This window comes from Pempheris klunzingeri, chromosome 2, assembly GCF_042242105.1.
Source record: "Pempheris klunzingeri isolate RE-2024b chromosome 2, fPemKlu1.hap1, whole genome shotgun sequence".
NCBI classification, from domain to species: domain Eukaryota; kingdom Metazoa; phylum Chordata; class Actinopteri; order Acropomatiformes; family Pempheridae; genus Pempheris; species Pempheris klunzingeri.
In genome coordinates this window covers 20,778,139-20,800,182 of record NC_092013.1, presented here as the reverse complement: position 1 = coordinate 20,800,182, position 22,044 = coordinate 20,778,139, and the positions used below count along the sequence as shown (strand labels likewise).

The 22,044-nt window shown below is 40.5% G+C and overlaps 1 protein-coding gene across 2 annotated transcripts in view; it reads left to right on the top strand.

Moving 5' to 3' along the window:
* igsf21a (immunoglobin superfamily, member 21a) overlaps positions 1 to 22,044 on the top strand; it is a 171,816-nt gene that overhangs the window by 80,624 nt on the left and 69,148 nt on the right. For both annotated transcript variants that reach the window (XM_070850545.1, XM_070850537.1), the window contains exons 3-4: positions 12,388 to 12,509; positions 19,793 to 19,911. In XM_070850545.1, coding sequence (XP_070706646.1) covers positions 12,388 to 12,509; positions 19,793 to 19,911 — 241 coding nt within the window. The remainder of the gene's footprint in view (positions 1 to 12,387; positions 12,510 to 19,792; positions 19,912 to 22,044) is intronic.

The window sequence follows — 22,044 nt, the reverse complement described above, 5'->3', positions numbered from 1 at the left end:
CTTTGGCGGCTTTTCATTTCAGTTTTCCAAACAACTCAACTGCTCAACTATCACAGACTATTAAGAGTGTGTTTTAGCCTCAAGCATTTTAAGTGACTCCAAGTGCCTGTATCACACAATTAACACTGGCCTCCATGAAAGAAACAGACATCACTTGCACTTGTAGGACCAAGGCTTCTAACCCGTGTGATAGAGAAAAATACTTCTTAGTTTTGTTTAACCCCAAGTGCCTTGTATAGGTTTTCGTAGCAGAAGCCTGTGATTTCACGGGCCTCTCTCTGCAAGGAAACAATAGCTTTTTTTTCACACGTGCATTTGACAGCTCTTGCTTGCAGCAGACTTGAAGCGATGCGCACAACAGAAGGAAACAAACTAATGAGCGGAGATTTGTGGAATGGGGAGACGAGACTGACTCTTTTCTGCTACACCCGGCTCTGTCTTTGTTGCGTTATTATTGTCTGCTGCTTCATTAGCCAGTGTCGCTTCATCACACAGCCTTGAAATCCCTCGGCCCTCACCAGATGACCAAAAACCTCCTTTAAACATGCTTTATATTGCTGGAGTCCCCAGATGATAACAAGGTCTCATTGGCACTAGAGAACTTTTCCCTTTTGCGTGGCAAGGCTGTGGTTTCTTGTTTCATTGCTACAAGCAAGTAAACATTTATACCTTGACATGCTCACATTGTTTTTCGCAAGCTTCTCTTCTCTAATTGGAAACCATTGTCTTTGGTGACTCGTAAGGCCGCTTCCCTTTCAAATGAACTGTGCTAATGAATGCACCTCCTTGGACTGCAGATTTCTGTTGACACAGGAGTGGGCAGTGAGTCCAAAAGCTTGAAGGGGATGAGCTTGTGAGGGATACCCTATCTTACAAAGTGCTTCATACAGCACTGCTGAGCTGAGATGTATCTGGTGCTTGTCATTAGGCCAGCTGATGGCTCATTGCAAGGAGAATGTGCCCAGGAGGAAAAGGACAGAGATCAAATGGGCAGCCGTGCTCCCACGTCTTGTCTGATTAGACGTTCCGTCCAGATGCCTCACACTGAGGGGCACTCTGGGTTTGGCTTGCTTGTCCATCTCAGCACCAAGAATGATGCAAGGTAATGACATACACTTCTGGCACCCGGGGGCATCATTTCCCATGCTCTTATCGTCTGCTGAGAACCCCACATCATGAGCCAGGTTATCACATCAGCTGATCGTGGCAAGAGGTGTGTTTGGTCACCTGGCCCAATGGGAAACCAGCAATAAGGTGGATCCATTTCAGTCAGTGTTTTACAGTTGTTAGGTAGGAAATACAAGCTAGAGAAGAGCTAACTCTGCTTTTGCTGCTGGCGAGGAAGATTTTGTGCATTAGTATCAATCATTACTGTGATTTTTCAGGTGTTTAAATTCACAGGTTTTGCTAGAATCATGATGCAAACCTATTAACACTGGTGATGAAGAAATAAGGCGACGTCTTCTGTAATGTAGAGGACACTGCTTCAAGACCCCTTGGTAGATGTCAGTGGTAACCACTGTGGCGGCCAGGACCACCAAGGAATTGCCAAGACAAATCTCAGGGGCTGTGAGTCAATTAACAGAACAATGATTAACAGAAGTTGCAAAAAAAGATCAACGCCACACAACATCACACATATTTTTCCAGACTTTAAAGTTAGCTCTCTTCCCCTGTGAATTTCTGGATATTTTGACCTCTTGATGCCTCTGAAATGTATTCACATTAAACAGACAAAAGAAATTGCTGTTTAGTTAACACGGTCATAACAAAGAGACATTATGCAACCAGTGATGACATTGCTAAAGTTGCCTGGTTAAATATTCTTGAGCGACACACTGAACGTCTGGCTTTAATACCAGCAAATTGTCCACCCTAGCAAAAAGCCAGACGAGATTCGTATTTTTTTTTTCAAGCAAGTCAAATATCTCACCCTTGGAGCAACTTAAAGTCAGGACACTACCTCCTGTTACACCACACCAGGGAAATGCGGAACAAATGTGCTGCTTCGGAAAACTATTCTGTTATCACGTTGGAGACCGTTTTATGTCAACAGAGCTGGTGTCAACATTCCCACAGGGGAATCATTTTATATTACAATTATTACTGCTAATAATATTTTGATATGAGCAACAACTCTTAATTTAAATGGCTTGAGGGAAATTTATCTCTGTGACTGTGTGTGTGTGTGTGTGTGTGTTGGGTGGGGTTACATGTTGACAGAGCACAGATTCATTTATAACACTTCAACAAATAATTGGCCTTTCCTGTGAGTGCCTGATGCCCCTGCTAATTGACACATTACATATAATTTTCTGCACCACTCTCCATTTGACCTTTTATATATGTTGAGGTTATGTTAAGATTGGATTCCTTTTTCTCAAATCAGCATTGTTTTACATAGCAGGATTTGTTCCCACACGACAAGTGCTCAGTAAAATGCAGCTGTATCGTATGAAACGCATAGTCGCTATTACATTTCATTTCACCATAACTGTCTCGCAGTGTATTTTGATAACGTTATTGAAAGTGTAAATTACTAAATTTCCGATGGCTAATAAGGCCATTATTTGACTGAAAGTAAAATCTTTGTTTTTGGGATTTTTCTGGTGCTCCAACTTCCTTGTACTCACTGCTAGTGTTGCTAATTAGCACCTGAATTGAGAATCATCAGGTCAACAGAAGTGTTGGACTCACAATGCACCAAAATTAACAGAGTTTTGGGTCTTAATTAATCTTGAGTCATAAGTTGTACATTTAAGTTAGGATATACATTTAGAGCCTGAGTACAATAAAGGTATCACACGACCGTCAAATCCTGTCTGTGCCGTAGACACGTAAAGACAAAAAGATAAAGCAGTGGAACATGAGATTAGTCGTGTAGAGTAAATGAGGAAAATAGAGGGATTTAATATTAAATTAGAATTTTTGTTCCTCAGTACTTAGCGCAGTTGAATGAGGAGACAAAGTCACCCTGGAAACAAGCATTAGGAGTAAATAATATGAGCCACTGTCTGCTTCCTCAATTTAACTCAAGCATGTCTTATTAAAAATGGAAAAAGGGCCCATGCCACATTAAGGATTAGAAATTTGTATTTAGGCATGAAATGAGCCCTTTGCTGTACGCTGTACAGACGGATAAATGTTTCGACCCAACCCGAAAACATATTCTGCGGATTTGCTTGAAACATAGGAACACTTGGTTCAAATATGTACACTGATCCTTCCTAACTTTCTTAACCCGTCGTCACCTTGATGAATAAATCAAAACATGTATGAAAAAATATTCAACAACATTTGTCAAATGCTTTTCTGCACGGAGAGCAGTAGTGACATTAACTGGAATGCAGTGTTTATGTTGGTGAATCAGTCCTTCAGAGGGATCTTGCTTTAACCTTTTAAATTTGTCCTGCACAGTAATCCCTATGCGAAGTTCTGCTTTCAACCAATTTCTGTCAGAGGGCTGTTGCAGTGATAAATTTTCTCACAGTGTGAAGACAGAAAATGCTTTATCATAATAAACTCACTCATAAAATTTATGAAGAAAAACAAAAACCTTTTGTCTATTTTAGCATTTTGCCAAATTCAGCATTCTGTTGTGTGCTCACGACCTGCTTTATGATTTATGCCTTGAATAACACTCCCCATATATCCATCAACCAGCAGATGCAGATGGTGGCTCCAGTAATCTGGAGGATAAGGAATAAAAAAAAAAAAAAAAAAAGGCAGAGAAAGAGGACTGTGAAGCTGCAAACATATGCAGACCGGTTATGTCCACAGTGGCCCTGATGTCTTCTGAAACCATCTGCTTTCCAACTTGTGTGCCCTTGTGAGCCAATGGCCATCTGTGATGTAAAGAAGTAAATGACAAAAACGTTGTCTGACATAGGTTCGGTTAGCAAAACTGTTTGATTAGTTTGGTAATAAAAGAAAAACTCTAAAATTCTTCTCTCTGTTTCCTTAAAATTTAGTAAAAACAGACCTATTTCAGAATAATGTATATCATATTATTCATAGATTGGTAGACATTGATAGGTTAATGTACTTTATGCTGCAGCTGGTAAAGATGATTCTAATTCTAATCTCTCTATAAACTGCTGTGTATCTCATATTATAATTTGTACAATTTTATCAGTTAATGGTGTTTTGTAATTGGAACGCAAGTAATCTGAAAGTAACTAATTGAAGTGCAATATTCTCCTCTGAAATGCGGTGGCGTAGAAGCATAAAGTAACATAAAATGTAATTTCTCAAGTAAAGCACGAGTTCCTCAAAATTGTAAAAAGTAAATGTAATTTCCACCACTGGTAACCAGCCACATTTGTGGTGACATAATGGTTAACATCATCATCATCATCATCATCAAGTAACACAAAGACATTCTAGCAACACACACTGTCACCCTAAATTAGCTGAATTTACTTGTGTTAGCTGTATCTATATGTCATGTGACACATTATCACTGTTGACTGCAGCCATCCTTATTTGTTTGAAATATGTCATTTGCATAACAAGCAAAATGCACATACACTAACAAGGACAAAGTGTCTGAGAGCGAAGTAAGGCTGCAGTAGCCTGGAGGTTAGATGGGTGAACCGGCGAGTCAGATAGAGAAAAGCAGTGGCCCAGAGAATGGACGAGTGGTTGGGAATGTAATGACTAAAACCGAATATGTAAAATAGAATAAAATGTTCATAAAAAAAATAGTCATACAACCAGACGCACATGTCTCGAGACAGTGGTCACATTTTTTTTTTTTTTGCATTCAGTCAAGGTAACTCTGATTATTATATGGAGAGGAATGCAAACACACAGGGAGATCTTTTAATCACCGAGAGATCTTTGTTCAAATGTCAGCCATTGGTTGGCAATGCGAAGCAACCTGTGCAGAGTCCGGGAAAAACATACTGAGCATTTTAAAGTCATGATTTTAACCAGATAACATACACTGTGCTTTAACACCTGAAGAAGGTGAGTTTGTAAAGCCTCCATTCTTTAGTAACTTATTTAGATCAGAATTATACAAATTTTCAGGGACTTATGAAAGAACATAATGGAAACAGTTTCTAATGTTTTCAGGCTCTTTTTTTTTTCCCTCAGTACTGCAACTTCAAGTTTCTCTTCACTTCTCCTTCTGTGTCCTACAGTACTTGTTCAGCCTGCCAGCTGTCTAATAAAGACATTTTCAAAGGAAGGCGTGAATGAGGACTCACTTAATGCACATTGATCAAACAGATTAAGGACAAGTGCCCACAATGATGTTCTTCCCTCGATGCTGCATCTCATTACCTGCCCGTCCTTGATGGAACTCTTTGATAGTCGTAGTCTCTGTTATTACATAATGCGTCGCTAATTGCTGAAGTTATGTAATCCTCTCTTGTACCTCTGATTTATAAACTTGCAAAGATTTGATTCTTTATTCAGTCTCAGATTGAATGTTGGCTTTTCTGTAGTTATACTGTGTATAAATGTGACTTATTTTTCTTTGCAGTTCTTTTCTGTTTGTGATGGGGTTTTTTTTCTCCAACGCACCCTGTACTAGCTTCATCTTCTTTTTCCAGCAGGGGACATTTCCTAAGCATGTATAGTGTTTTTCAACTGTGCCTTTGTTAGCATTTAACATACTTTGACACTGATAGCATTTACACACACACACACACACACACACATATATATATATATATATATATATATATATATATATATATATGCCTGTATATATGTTTATTGTATATCATCAGGCTCTGTCAGCCCACTGACAGCCTGTCTCCCTTAGAATGACAACCATAATAACCATCTCTGGATGGCCTTGTCTCACATGGCTTTAGATAACACACTTGCATAACGCTTAACTGCCTGAATTTATACCCTGGCTGTGCCTGACCCTCACCCCGCTACCTCCTGGGTGCAGCTGAATGCAGCTGGTCTGTTCCTGTTGGTGGCACAGTTTTCATGAAGCCAAACTCTAATCCTTGTATGTAATCTGGCAGTTCCAGCAGCAGCCAATCACAACCTGTTTGTGCTGTGCAATATTGGAATGAAAATGCCTGACAGCAGAGCAGGGGCAAGTGACGCCAGTAACATGCCAGATAAAATCTCTTCCGTCATGATGATGTCGTTCACCCTAGGTGTTCATATAGACAATGAAACTGAAAACACACACAAAGTCTAACTCCAACCCTAACCTCCTTATTGAACCTAAAATTGACACAATGGTGATTACTAATATATTATATTATATTTTACGAGACATAACAAAAGAGATTAACATAATTTTGCCATGCACCATCTTGACTATCTCTCTATTACATGTCCCAAAATCACACCGAATGTGCTGAAGCTTGTTGAATTCCTCTCCCAAGTTTTGAACCAATGTTCCTGTAAAAGTATTGCTAAACTTCCTTTTCCTGCAAATTCAGCATCCATTTAAATTAGCATGCATGATGAGCCAATCCGAGCATCAAAGGTACTGTATATACTTGCATCATCAGTTAGCTACCAGCCTGAATTAGCTGCGGTTCCCCACTGAGAGTAGTGACAGACAGAGGGAGGAGAGGAGCCTGTCATTTGAAGCATGAAATCCCTTTAACCAAGTCCTCTGTCACTCAGCAGCCAGCAGGGGAGCGCAGCATGCAGAGCTGTAAACGCACAGGTTAAAAGGCAAGGCCACCAATGGATCTGGATATCTGCTTCCTGAATGAAGATCAACATTGCACAGCACATCTACAGATGTAGCTATCACTTGTGGACCTCCTCTGTCAGCAGGCATGCCGTATCAACATCTCAGCATTCCCCCTTGTTACAATTGGCAGCTCTAAGTGCTGCAGACTAATAAAGTTAATACACGATGCACTTTTATCCTGCCGCATCGTATTTTGTTTGTTTTATTACACTTTTTTTAGGTCCATGCTTTTGCAAACACTTTCTCCTGTATTGTCGCTAGTATATAATGCTCTGTGCTCCATAAAAGCAATGACAGCAAATTTAATCTCTTACCTCAGTGGGGCATGGTGGTACGTTAGCACTCCCTTACCTCACATACTGCATATCTCCCAGTGTGCAGTGCCGTTGTCTGCCAGTTTGTTACAGTCGCTCAAGGGCTCAGGCGTAGCTTGTTGTTCCTCTATATTTAATGGATTGGAGAGGCCCCGTGCTTTACCACCTAACGTCATCTCTTCGTTTATCTTCTAAATATTTTCTTTGCTTATGTTTCACTGTGCATTCTGTGTATATTTGTCAAGATATTGAGCCAATTTTATCGCTCACAGGATAAGCCCCTTGACAAGCATTATTTGGTTTTCATCAAGATCCTGACAATGCACAAAGTATTCTGTGCTGTCAAAGAAAAACAATCCAAATGATGAACTAAAGAAGAAAAAAAATATAATCATCGTGGTAACACTACTTGATGAATACAAAAATATCCATTAAAAGTCAAAGTAACTTGACTTTAAAGTTGAAAAAGGGGCATTCTTATGGATTTTGTGTTCGTTTTGCTCTTTCGTACATACTAATTTTACAAGTAAGACAATGTCTCCCAACGCGTCTGCCCTTTTTCATAAAGACACGATAATAACATTAGGCAAATTAGCACGGATATGAAGGACAGTGCCAAGCCGGTTCATGACAATGCTCTGATCATCTCTTTTGTTGCTGCTTGTCTAAGTCTTTAAATGAGCGACTGAATGGGAATAAATCTCATTAAGACATAATTTGAGAGCCATGCTGCTGTCCATCTTATAGAAGTGTTACACTTGTAGATTCAGATCACAGTGAAATGTGAGTGAAATATGAATGCACATTTCTTTAAAACCGTTATCATCCACTTACAAGATACCATGTGAAGAGCATGCTGTTATTACTCAGCCCAAACATTAAACTCCATGAGGCTCTCCATATCTTTGTAGGTGGAGATTAGAATATCTTCAGCCATGCATTCCATATTTCATCTCTGTAACCAACTTGAAAAAAATACTATAAAAAGACTTGCTGTAGCGATTCTCTAAGTGCTGTCTGAAATTATGAAGCAGGATTCAGGTTGAATCTCTCACAGTTGGCCTGCAGTGTGTTAGCTGAATTTCCTCCAGTGGCTGCTGATGCAGCTGCAGCCTATAAATAGGCCCACCCCAGACAGGCAGAGGGAGGAGGGCTTTGGTTAACCCCTGAGACCCAGTCCTAATCTGACCCCAATAATAGGCAGCATCATTAGAGAGTCAGCTCAGCTGGCTGGCCAGGAAGGATACGTGGCCTCCTCTGTCTGGAAAGATCTTGGCATTATCACATCTCAGGAGAGGCAAAGGAACCTGCTTTGAGCACCGTCAAACTCACCCCATTGTCAGCTACCTGTCGTGGACTTCTCCTTCGCCCACCGGCTACTCCCTCAGCCAATCTGCCACAATGCAGATAGGGGAGGGGTTTGCTGACTCTCTACCACCCATGCCTGTCTTTTCATATCTCCAGATGGCGAATGTTGGAGAGGTTTGGTGCCTCTGTGCCTCATATGCATTGCATGGCCTGGATTCAACAAAGCAGTTGTAGCAAAGCTTTGCTTCCCCATCGGTGCTTTTCTGCAATCAAAGAGTATTCATCTCCCTCTTGCCCTCCCTCTTGTACAGCCGTTTTGGCACAGTTTGGCTCTCTTTTTCCCCTCCCACTCTCTCCCTTCTCACTGTTCTATTTCTTCCATAGTCATTTATACCACAAACAGGTCCCCTTGTGGGGATAGGGAGACATCCACTGATGTGCAGATTCTTTCAGATTTATTACACAGGGGTGTACGGGTCAGTCTTAATTAAGAGGTGAAATCATTAAGGAGGGATAGATAAAGAGAGGGTGCCACAGGGATGACCTGTCTGAGGCAGAAATCTCCTCTCTGGACTTTATGGCTTCCAGACAACCAGAAACCTGACACTTGCATTATCCACCAGGTTTTTCAGGGGGAGGATGGAAGCAATTGTAATGCTTGTTGGATTAGATGGACTGTGAAAGAGGAGACGACTAGAAAATGTCTTCAACTCACCTCAGTACTTTGAGGCCAGCAGAGCATTTTTGCATCGATTTATGAAGCCTTAAAGTCAACTGCAATATGTTTGGATAGCGGGGAAGTGAGCTTTCTTGCAGGGGATCTGTCAGTCACTGCTAAAAGTAGTTGCTCTTGCTCATCTGTGCAAATAAGCACAGTCATGTCTTTTTTTTTTTCCTTTCTGCCATAAGATCTTTCACTGTCACTTTGTTAAATAAATGACTTTGAAATACTGATAATGCAAATGTCACAGGCAGTCTTCGGCATGCCTATTCATCTGATCTGAACTAATGATTAAACTAATGGAATTTTAAAAAAAAAACAAAAAAAACTTACAAATATACAATCCCCTTTGAAGAGATAGATAACCCACAAGCTCTTGCATCTTTTTCAGTTCTTCTTCACTGCTGTGGTGTTTTTCCGCTGCCATTCGAGGAGATCACTTGGCAATTAGACACTCTGATGTCTTTTTCTCCTAGATTGTAATAATGACGTTTGAGTTTCTATCTGTGAACGGCTTTGTCTTTTCCAGCTCTGCTGGCTAATGTTACTGCTTCTTGCACTAACTTCCCAGTTCTATTTCTGCTGGTGGAAAATGTTCACTTACTAGCATCTTTCATTAATTGCCTACAGTAACTTGCACTGGGCAGTAAGTCAGTGTTTTTTTTTTTTTGTTTTTTTTTAAAGCGCATCTAAGGATTCTACTTCAATTATAGAAAAGCTGTCACAGTGGCAAGGTCATTTGATTTAGCTCAGAAACACATACAGAAGGTCACTGCTATGGAAGGTCTGTGTCATCTTAGACCTGACAACACCTACGTGAAGACTTTGAACAGTTACCTTCAGGCTATCGTGGTAGTGCCAACTCAGAGATGTAGCTCCAGCTGAAGTGATGCAGTTGTAGCTCAGATCTCAGGGGAATCAATGCTGGCGCCTTTGATAAAAGTCCATTGGAGAATTGCTCGAGTGCTTTCATGCCTAAATATGTAACAGCCTGGCCATAAAAAAAAAACTTTTTTTTTTTCTTTTTGCTATATTGTTAGCTCACTCCCAGCAGGATAATTGAACAAACCACTGCAATGCAATTTCTGCATGTTACTAAATACTAAATTAGACAAAGTATATTTAAACTGTTAGTGGACATGTTGATGGGATGTATTAACAAAGACTTGACATAACGGTTAGCTTCTAAAAAGCTTAAATGTTGTCAAACCAAAATTGAATTAAATGCATCATGTGTAAAATTACACGGCCAGTTGTTCACAGCCACTGTTGCCTCAGGGCCCAACATGTCAGTGGCTGCTTCGTGTCAGTTGAAAGGCTACAGTTGATTTGCAGGATGTGTACATGACAACACGTGTGCATTCACATACACATGCTACAGCCATGTAAGGCTGTATATTTGCAAAGATGCAGCTTTTGCAATATTTTTTTCTATCTATTTTCCTCAGTATCTAAGTTCAATGCAGTTTTGTGTGTCGAATTCAATGATAAACACGGCTCCTCCAAACCCACATTTGGTTTGCAAATACCAAATGTGAAATAGAAAACTTCAACAGCTGCTTACATCCTCATGATGCATAGATCTGAAACTAAAATGGACTTGAGGTGGCTGTCCTAATGGGTTGCTCAAAACAAAGAAGGAAGGAAATGATTGACTAGTTGTCTATACTTAATGGTAGCAAAGTATTCAGAGACTGAGGCAGATTTTTATTTTTGAAGACTGCAAATAGAAATGAGCAAAATACTTTTGAAGTATGAAAATATATTTGATTTAATCCCACAGGTGTTTGCTCAAGCACTATGCCTGTGTGAAATTGGGAAAGATAGAAACAAGGAACTGGAAATGAACCATTCTAATTTCATTGACAGTTTTGCAGCATTATTTGTCTTAATAAATGTTTGCCTCATACTGTACTTATCTGTAGCATATGTCACTTTCTGTATCTCTGACATCCTGATGTGCTGCCTCTCAGCTTTCCATATAGGTTGCACATCAAAACAGTTAAGGCTGGTGTTGTTTTTAGGCTCTGTCGTACCATTGGTGTAGTACAGCCACATTGGACAGGAATGTCTTTTGACTCCCTATGGTCACGTTTCTAAAAGGTCCATTACTGTAACTGCAGCGGTGGCACAAGTCTGTGTGTTTGGAAAGCCCAATTTTCAAATATTGTTTTGCTTTTAGAGGCTGACCTTTTTTCCCGCTGCCTCTCCCTGTTCTATAGGTCAAAACAAAGCCACATCAGTGCTCAGTGTTTACACACCTGAACTGATATTAAAAATGAGCAGATGGCCACAATACTCTCAAGCACTTGACAAGGGTGCCAAAACATGTCTTAGCCTGAATGGTGTCACCAAAGTCAAAAAAACATGTGCTCAAGTGGAGGAATGCTTAAAAAAAGTTTTAAATCTGTAAAAAAAAACAGGTAACAAAGGTAATTTATTTTCATGCTTGTGCTTTTGGTTGTTTCAGCATTGTCAACTCCCTGTGCAGCCCCACTTAGCAAACGAAGCCCAAGGCGGTGTGCTTACTCCAGAGGCGAGAGGTTATATGAGTTACCACATATTCACAGGGAACAATTGTTTGCTCACATAAATACAATTTACCTTTGTCTCTTCATGAGGTGATGTGTACATTATGCATTATACGGGCTAATCATGAAATGCTTGGCCGTTGTTTACCTCACTGCAGGGATTGGATTGGATCAGGGTGATAGCATCTTCACTGGCAAACGGAAGAAGGATCCCTTGCCCACCAACAATTTCCTTCTTCAAAGCAGCATTAGTGGCTCCATTAAAATCCTGTCACCCCTTTTCCTTTATGGTTGTCTATGGCTTCTGAGGAGAGGAGAAATCACAGTCATTCAAATGCTAAGTGACTTTAACACTCCTGTGAATATTACAAAAGGAAAGAACTACTCCATCATTTACCATGCACGGCAAAAAAAAGATGAGACCAGTGTTTTGAATATCCTATCTCCCTACCTCTGCAGTATCTCGTCACAAGCCATTACCTCTGCAGAAAGCAGACTGCTTGACACATACAGAACACCGTACAGTGTCAGTCTTCATTAAGACTTAACCATGTGCATGAACACATACTGGCAGCTGCGTAAGAGAGTGTCTCGCCGATGTTATCGTGTCAGCAGGTTTTCATTCCCTCGCTTTTAGACGTTATAAAGATTGAGCTTATCATGGCTGCAAATGAATCAATGAGGTAATTGCATGCAGCAGCGCTGTCTGCAGTCCAGGCCGTGGGACAACAGTTTATGCATAGGAGTTGCTCTAGGGGCAAAGAGGTAGGCCCTGTCCCATCCATCATTAAAGGAATCATCTTATTAATGCTCCCTCTTTTTGCTTCACAGGTCACAGATGGAGGAACCATCAAGCAGAAAATCTTCACCTACGATGCTATGTTTAATACCAATTACTCTCACATGGAGGACTACCGCAGACGTGAAGACCTTGTGTACCAATCAACCGTTCGGTGAGCCTCAAAATCAATTAACTTTCATTTAAAACAAGACTTCTTATTTGTTTAACTCTGCTTGTAGTGTGTTATCTACTATGCTTTTACTCAATTTGTTTTGCAGCTCTAGTGAATTGCAAAATTTTACTGTTTAATCAAACAACCTCTTGATACTGTGCTAGTAAATGCACTGAGATGAACTCCTGCTCAGCGATACACAACTTCTCTCCCAGCCATCTGCTGTTGGTCAGACCGGGCCAGACCGGAGTGGCTGGGTGAAGGGGTCAGTGCATTATTACATGAGGACAGGAGGCATTGGCGAACTCTAATCAGCAACTCTGCTCGGGATAAAGAGTTCAGTGTTAAAGACTTAGCTAACATCTGGCCAGGCTATTCCTTATTCCAGCCACAGTGGCGCATCTATCCCAGGTAGTAACGCCCTCCTCAGGCGTATTATCACGGAGGAGAACATGCAGAGACTCGCCTCGCCCATCTCTCAAGCGGCACTGTGTATGCAGTAGCTGGTTTTTCCAGAGAAAGAGCAAGAGATGGAGAAAGAGAGAGTAGTAGGACGAGGAGTCATCTGGCTCCGGCTGGCTTGATTACATGTTTAAGGCATCCTGGGGACTGTCTTCTTTTACCCGAGGCCTCAACAATACGGCTGGCAGCTGTCTGCCCATCTCCTCATTTCTTGCTCCCCCTGCTCTGGCTTTCATCCTACTGCAGATATCCCTGTCTGAATGTTCAACAACACAAAGGAAGTGCAAGCCGTACACAGCACCTATGACTTCATTTAAATCTGGAAAGCTTCATTCTTTGCATCCTTTTGTAATGATCCTACTTTCATCATTCCCTTTCATTTTTCAGCTCTTTTTCTTTGATTCCACTCGTGTACATTCCTACCGCTTTGTTGTTTTTCTTTTTCCTCCTTTTTTCTTCTCTTTGTTTCTCATGTGTGGTTTGGCTGCCCAGCTGAGGATGATTTATCTGGACAATCCTACTATCCCTTTGGGAGAGTAGGCATCATCACAATGGAATGGTGTACACACTTACATGCACACAGACATGTAAACATGAATGCACACACAAACTGAAAATAGAACCCCCCACTCATGGACGCCCGCCCACACACACACACATACATATAGACAGAAAGTGAGAGAAACTCCAATACGATACACCAGAGGGGGGAATGTCTTCAAATGAATAACAATCAGAAACAGCTGGATGCTACCTGCACTGACCTGTATCTGGATCTTTATCAGAATACTTGGCCTCTGTTAGTCAACCAGAGAGAAATGTGGACTCCTGACAGAGTCACAACATTCTTCCAGTCAAGAAAAAAAAAAATCCCTCTGACTGGTCACAGTCCCACTTTCATGGTGTAACACAGAGGCTCGACACTACTAAGAAATCCAAAAAGCTGAATTTTTACTCGCTATAATCTCCTATTTCCACCTGAGAATGGTAAATCTTCTGTACAAAGCCTTTGCAGTCTGACAAATCCACTTGTACAACCAAAAATGAATGCCTCAATATTCTGTATCTTCTATAAACTCAGAGCATTTTGTAAAAAAAAAAAATATTTTTAGCTTTTCCTTCTCTCCTTTTGCAGAGTACTTTTTGTGACAGTAATAAGTGATTACTGGGCTCTAATAGAGTAACAGTAATTTGACGTGATTTTTTTCTACTCACATGTCGGCTTTCAATTATTAGACAGTTTCACAAGTGACACTGATGCTGACTTCATCTAAGATTGCCTAGCCTTGTCTGTCTTTGAGAGCTATTAGTCGTAATCTTTCACAGAATGGAAGCAGCTGTAACTTTCTCTGTTTTCAGTGCCAATGCATAGATTAGTCCTTGTAAGACAAATGACAGATTTTTGCATGTAGCTGACGACACTTGAAGTGTGAAGGACCTCCAGTATTCAAGCTCAAATTGTGAGAGCAAGACCCTACATTTTTTCCTTTAAAGGAAAAATAGACACCCTTTTCTTTTTTAACTCAGAATTATGAAGTAAATATTGATTGCACACTGTAATGGCTATTGAATAATGACACCATCTGCATTCAGACTGGTTCTGTGTGAGTCTAGCTTTCAATGTGCAAGTCTGCATACCACACGGCACAGTTTCCAAAGAAAATGAAGGATCGATTTACGGCACAAAGGAAGTGCGTCAGCCATTGCACAACCAAACCAGGAAGAGGATAGTGCCTTTGATTGTGCCATTTTTTCTCCAGTCAATGCTTTTAGTTAGTTATCCGCACTAACTATCCCAAGTAGCTATCCGCTACTACCACAAACAAAGCACAGTCTGGAATTCTTTACAAGAGATTTTATGAAAATGTTATGATACTGTTTTTAGAAGTAGCCCAAAAATACTCAGTTTGAAAGCTAATGCGAAACTTGGCCAACAAAAACAAGACCATGTAATGCATCTTGCAACTAATAAACAAGCTAAGCAAAGCTTAGTAGTGTTCTGAAGTCAGCTCCCAGGGATGTGCAGCATGGGAGCCATGCGGTTTGCTATTGGATTTACAGGCTGGATGATAAAGTTGTTTGAGAGTATAAGTACAAATTCAGACTTTTCGGCTCGTTGCCAGGGGTTGGCAAGCTAACGTAAAAATAGTCCAAAATATTTCCTTTGGGAATTTATTTTACGAACATTTATTTCAATTTCATTTTGATTATATATAATTTTATATATAAATTAAAAATTTTCATTCTGATATCTTCCCTCTCAATCTGACAGTGAATGTGTCCACTTAGGCATCCTACATGAAAAAGAAAGATTTTACTTCTGTGGGTGGGTGGGTAATTTAAGTCTGTGGCACAAAAGGGTGACAAAATATAGATTTTTTTCAAGATTCTATTTTTGTGGTGTAAAAGAAAATCATTTGAACACGTACTGTAGTCTGTCCTCCTTAAATTGGTAATTGATCATAAATAAAACATAACCTATTTAATGCACACAAAATGCGGCTCTACAGCTACTTCATATCATCAAAACATCTTCTTTGTGAGGTTTCCTTGTGAGCCTTTTGTCTTCCCCCAATAATACTGCACTGCCGCCATGCTTTCTACCTTTATATCACTGAGCTGTTCTCCCTGCTTTTGTGTGGATTTGAATCCATAGATGCGGTACTTTTAAGAGAAAACAACAGTACTACAGCTTTTTGGATAAGAACAGAGAGATGAGCTACATCAGCACTTACTACAGTGTAACCAGGCAGCACAAAGCCATTCACACTTCCCTTGGCACTCAGAGAATCACAGCATGATCCTTGTCATTTTGCTCCTTGCTCATTCCTTAAGAAATTAAGGAATGATTAAACATCCATCTTTGCATCCTCTCCTCTTGGCAATTCGTCTCTGCTTTCCATCGAGTGTATACTGAATTACATTTGCCAGTCCCGACCTATTCAACTGTAAAGCTTCAGGCCAGAAAGAGTATCTGACAATGTGCTTGTTAATTTAATGCAGAGATTGACTGGATGAGCTATCAGACGCCGCTCTGTCAAGACTGCTCTTTTTCACTCTCCATCGAGGCAGTTGCATTTGCTTGCATTTGTAGGCAGGATGAGTTCTGCAGGACGGCCTACATAACAGGAAAGAGCTTTCAGATGCAACTCCTAGGGGACAATCGATCTCTCTTTGCGGTGTGCTGTTTTTGCTGCTCCTCCATGGGGGCCCATTGCTATCGATCTCCACCGTGTATGTGCAGTGTTTCTTTTTTTTTTTTGGTGTGCGGGGGAGATTTTGTGGTGTGTTTAATATTACTTGCTGGAAATTGCTTGTTTATTTAATTACTTGTTCACTCTGTTACATATTTACCATAAGTTGTGCTAATATGAATAATTTGTGCAAGGCTTTGGAAAAGGCTTGTATTTTTTGCATTATGTTTTAATTTGTCCCAGAATCTACCTTGTCAATGCTAATCAGCTTTTTCTAACTCACTGATTAATGAGTTCTGTAATTTCAAAACAAAGTAAAGGACAAAGGGATTCATGACTTGTCTCAAATGAAACACGAAAAGTGATAAAAGAGGGAGGTGTGTGTGTGGGGGGGGACTATTAACAGGAGGGAGTTTGGGGCCCAGAAAGAAGGGCAAGTGAAGGACACAGGTGGAATAGTCTGGTGAAATATTGGTAGGTGGTTTTTGTATGCTGGCCAGAGATGATTATATTTTGTGTGCTTTTGTATGTGTGCTCTCCTCATCATTTCATATCAACTTTTATATCTTCTATGTATCTTTTATATGTTTGGGTAACCAAGCCTGGATCTGTCCTTGTGGGTCTGTGTGGGCAAAGGAACGTTATTCAGAGAAAATCCAGGCAATGTACATGTAATCTTTCCTCGGTTTGTCTGTGCACTCTTTGTTATAGAGGTATAGAAAGACATACAAAACTGCAGTAAGAATAAGATGAAATCACATGATTTTGACTGCGTGACACGGTCAATAGTCCTCATTTATAGGCAAGAGAAGGCATAGCAAATGTATAGGGGTGATCATAGCAACAGTAGCAATAGCTGTGAGGAGAAGAAGCTATAATACATGGTTTTCAATTAGTACATTGGTGATTTTATTCCAATTAAGATTTCAAACATTAGCTATCACCCATTAATAGTGAATGGGAGACAGCTGTTAAGAAAGAGCTTGAGTACTCTGAGTCACATGCACCACTTTTGCGGACAGATTCTCAATGGACTATCGCACCTCTGAATTGCACGACATCAAAGATTAGAGGGGGTGTTGAAACATTAATTCCACTCGTCTTAATATTTAACAGAAGTCTCGGTGTTAGGAGTACAACCTTACCTCTTGCTGTCAGGCTGGTAAAAGACTTCGGAAGCAGGCAGCCTCTCAGAAATGCTGTGGTTGGGGGTTTCTTTGTGGCCTCCTCACCCTTCTTCCGGCAATACTTCCATGCCTTGAATTATCTTATCTCCGGGTTCCTTTTTCTGCACTTGTCTTGGTCTGAATCCATGAATGCAGCAGTCAGAACCGTGGATAACAGAACTACGGCTTTGTTTGTAAAAACAAAGCAATGGGCAACATCAGCATTTACTATAATGTAGCCAGCCAAGACAAAGCCAATTACCTCCCCCACCCGCCACCACAGAGAGATTCACTGTGCTATTCTCATCATTTTGCACTGTGTTGAAAAAAAAGACTTGTTTTAAGCTTATCCCTCTAGGAAGCGCTGGTGGAGACAACTTCACTTTATATCTCGAGGTGCTCACTCTTTCAATATATACTTGCCTTTTTCAAACATTTGTTTATGAGTGGTTCTTACAGAGAAAAAAAAAACCTCTACTTTCTTGCTTAAAGTTAATACGCTGATGGCTGGGTCTTAGCTCTCAGGGCAACAATGGGTAAATAATGATGTAATTCCTGGTCAGGGTTTTTGGTTTTGTTAAATGAAAGCTATGAAAACACAGAACTCATAAAAGGCTAAATCTTTGTCTCATCATTGGGGCTTAAATGTGAAGTCTTGCTCTATTGATACTTGACAGACATTTCAATGGCTTTCCCTCCCAGCACAAGGATGCATTGATTATTAAATATTCAATGTTCAAGAGTACATCAAGCCAAACAAAAAGCACATTAGAAGTGAAAATAAGTTTATGGAGTCAGACTTAATACAAGTAATACTAGGAAAAGGAAGAAGCTAAATTTAGTCCAGCGTCATCTTTCGCACTTTTCAGTTGAGGTTAAAGTGCCTTGCTCAAGGGAAATTCAAGGATAGTTGTTGAGTGAGGAGAGAATATATAGATGTATTTTGTGGAAAGATGTTTGTTGGCACGCAGTTTTGACTGCTCTCCAAAAGAGTGATCTCCTCTCCTCCACACTCAAACACACAGACAAACACTAGTTGTACTGACAAGGTCGGTGTTCATACCGGAAACAGTCCCAGTACGGATAGAGAAAAGGTGCCCGCACGCGCGCACACACACACACACACACGCACACACACACACACGCACGCATACACACACACAACTCATTAAAGGCCAGCGTCTCTGAATGTCCTACCGCTGTTCCAACAGAGGTCCTCATTGGAAACACTCGGGCGGCAAGGACAATTGTTCCTGTTTTGTGGGAATAAATCACAGGGGCTAAATGTGACTAGTGGTGTCTCACTTTGATTATCACTGTTGACATAGTAGCAAAGTGCAGAATACAGATGGCGCTCCCCTAGCGCTTTCAAAACTGTTCATCTTTTGTCACTGACTGAGTTATTGTTGGTTGTTGTTCCTCTGCTGAAACTTCTCTACAATTTCAGGATGTCAGATTTTGTGAGATTTAGAAATGTTTTTATATTTGTCATATTTTGATTCAATTTCAATTGGGTTAATAGTTAATATGGACTTTTTTTTTGCTATAGTTTTGGTTGTTTTGTTTGTATAGTTTATTATAATTCCGATTTCTTGCGTTTAACTTGTCTTTGTTTTTTGGTGTCGAGTAAGCTTTAGTATTGTAAACATTAGCTTTTTCTCAAACTGTTGAATATGTAAAACAACAATACAGTGCACTAATGTCATGTCATGTCACATAAAGTTTGTTGTATGTTTCACATTCGGCTTTTTCACTTTCAGCATGTGAGATACTTTACATTTCTGCACAAAACTAAGCTTGTTGGATAAATCAAAGCCAAATAACTGACTTATTCAGGTTAGGAGGAGATGTGGGGATTCTTTTACCTCTATATCAAGTAGTAGTAGTCGAAAAGAGTCTTATTTCACTAGAGCTTTAAGAGTGATTAAGATCTATTGACAAGTACATGATAGGGCATGTAAAGCCTTTGGCAGTTAGAACCATCAAAATGACATAAATATAGATACACGTATACGCTATATACATGTAATTCTGAACTGAATTATGTAAAGCAGACTCCTGATGAGCACAGCAGAGGGACCTATGGCAGCCGAATGTGATGAGCACTGGGTGAAGGAGGTTCGCATCAATTTGCCTGAAATGACAGCTGACAGCGTGGAGAGAGAGGGATGGGTTTAAAAGTTGACAGCTTTGAAATGATTGGCTTATGAGGGTTTGAGCGAGAAGTTGGTTGGTTGGTTAAGTGCAAAAAGTGTAAACACCCACAAGCAGCTGATATGTTAGAAGAGGGAAGAGGTTGAGTGAGAGAGAGGGTGAAAATGATGAGCGACTATGAGTTGAACTTTTGCCACCATCACCTATGCACTTCCTAATCAAATGTCTTCTTTATGCGTCACTGCGTCAACGCTGCTAAAATGCAAAGATTAGTATCAACTCACAGAGCAACTTTTGTATTTTACAGGCTCCCAGAGGTGCGGATCTCAGACAACGGGCCTTACGAATGCCACGTGGGCATCTACGACCGGGCAACGAGGGAGAAGGTTGTCCTGGCTTCAGGGAATGTTTTTCTTACTGTTATGTGTGAGTACCATCGCTGCACTTTACATTTATTTTAAAGCCTAAGAAACTTCCTTTCAGTGGTTTCTCTCGCTCACAGGGTATAATGTATTTGTGGTTAAAACAGAATGCTTGGGTGGGACATAGAGTTTATGGAGAAGGACTTTTCAAAGTCAGTGGATCGGACAGTATGACAAAGATTGAAAACCTGGCCTGCAGACAGCAGACAGAGCCGTCTTGATCACTCAAAAAAGTGGGAGGTTGTCTGGCAAGTAACAAGCAATTCTAGTAGAAAAAAAAGTAGTAATGCAAATACTCTTACTGCAACTTTAGTATTAAGCTTGTTATATTATAATCACATATACAATTACAATGTGCCAATTGACAATGTGACAGGTTTCGCTGTTTAGCTGTCTGTTAGGCTACAGCAGGCAGCCTTTCTCTAAAAACCCTACTGCACACTTCCTGCTCAGCACCAAACAGCAGACAGACATGGTTAGCGGCCAGCTGGTGAAAAATAGTGCAGCAGCTAAAGAGCCTTACGTTTCCTTCAGGAGTTAGCGATGACCAACAGAGCTAAAAAAACAGTGACTATTGGACTTACATTTTCCAGCTGGCCATAACCACGACTCCGAATGAATGTTAACGTTGCTCTGTAGCTCCTGGATGTGTGTGTAAGTGCAACCGCTCACCAAATTGTGCCATGTCAACTGGTGATACGTCCATGTTGTGTTCACAACTTGTCTTCCGCTGCCCCCAAGTGGCCAAAAAAATCTGTTATTGCAGGTTTAAGGAGCGGACACGCCAGATCTTCAGAATAACTAAATTAATCATTAGAGGGTCTCATTTATTGCTTAGCCAAAGCTGCAACTAGGGGTGTTGCGATATACCGGTATTGGCAATAACTGCAACATTTAAATAATGAAATACTGATATTATCTTTAAAATACACACATGATAATATTGTGTAAATAATCCAGCGCCTTTGAAATCATTTCTGTACGGTTACATTTTTCCTCACCCAACGACACACACATGCACCAGACATATCGACCTGACAGAGGAAATAGCTAGCTGGTTCCTGCTGCTGTGTGGCTGCTACTAATCTCACTGCCATTGATAATCATGCTGGAGGAGAAGACTGAAGAGAAGCGAGACAGTCTACCGGACCCAGACAAAAGTTAGCTCTCCGATGTGGGAGTTTTTTAGATTTTTTGAGTGTTGGCAGACACCCAAGTCTGCAGGAAAAGCCCACCGATACCACCAACGTCTTCACACCAACCCTTGCCTCCATCGTCCTGAGGTGAGATGTGAAATGGTTGCTTATGTCGAGTTGCCAACACTTTTTGAAGATCACCAACAAAGGCCCCATCTCGGGCTCGCTCCCGTGACTGACGATCACTTTGTGTGAAGTGTTCAAAGACACTATTAGAGAGGGATGATGTGATCCAGTGTTCTTCCTGCAGCTTGTGTTGTTACAACCTGTCGTGTTCAGAGGATGAGGATCTGAAGGAGGACATTCATTGTTATCTTGGTAGCGTGTTGTAATAAATTGTAAACAGAGGCTTTGACTGAGTCCCTGTTGCTATGGTTACTGATTTAATGTAGCACACACATTCATTTAGATCGGTCAATGGACACCCTGTAGCCAGTCAGAATCAAGAATTTACCCAGACCATTGTATAAATCACAGTACATCAGAGTTTGGCCTTGTGGATCTTTGTTCATCAGTCCGCTTGGTTGTCTTTTTCCATCCATTGCTATGTTTCTACACTTTTGTGCAGTTATGGTTAAAGTTATGGTGACAAACTTTCAATTCAAAATTCAATTTTTTTCAATTTTTATTATTAGTATTAGCTATTGTAATATTGTTATTGTGAATCCTTTTGGCCATGATAATCGTGTGATGAAAGTCTGACATCCTGACAGCCCAAAATGCAATGTATGTCAGTGTACAAAGCAATCACCTACACAGTCTCATCATCTATGTTCTCTGGCTCTCATTTGGGGTATTGAAGTATGAAGGACTCAAGCACGTGCACGTTTGGATAAAAACGAAGGTTTAATTATTATGATTGTTCTAATACCAGTGATCAGTTTCCCCACATCAGACTGGGATGAATTTGAGAACATCCATCAGCTCTTTCTGCTGCATGT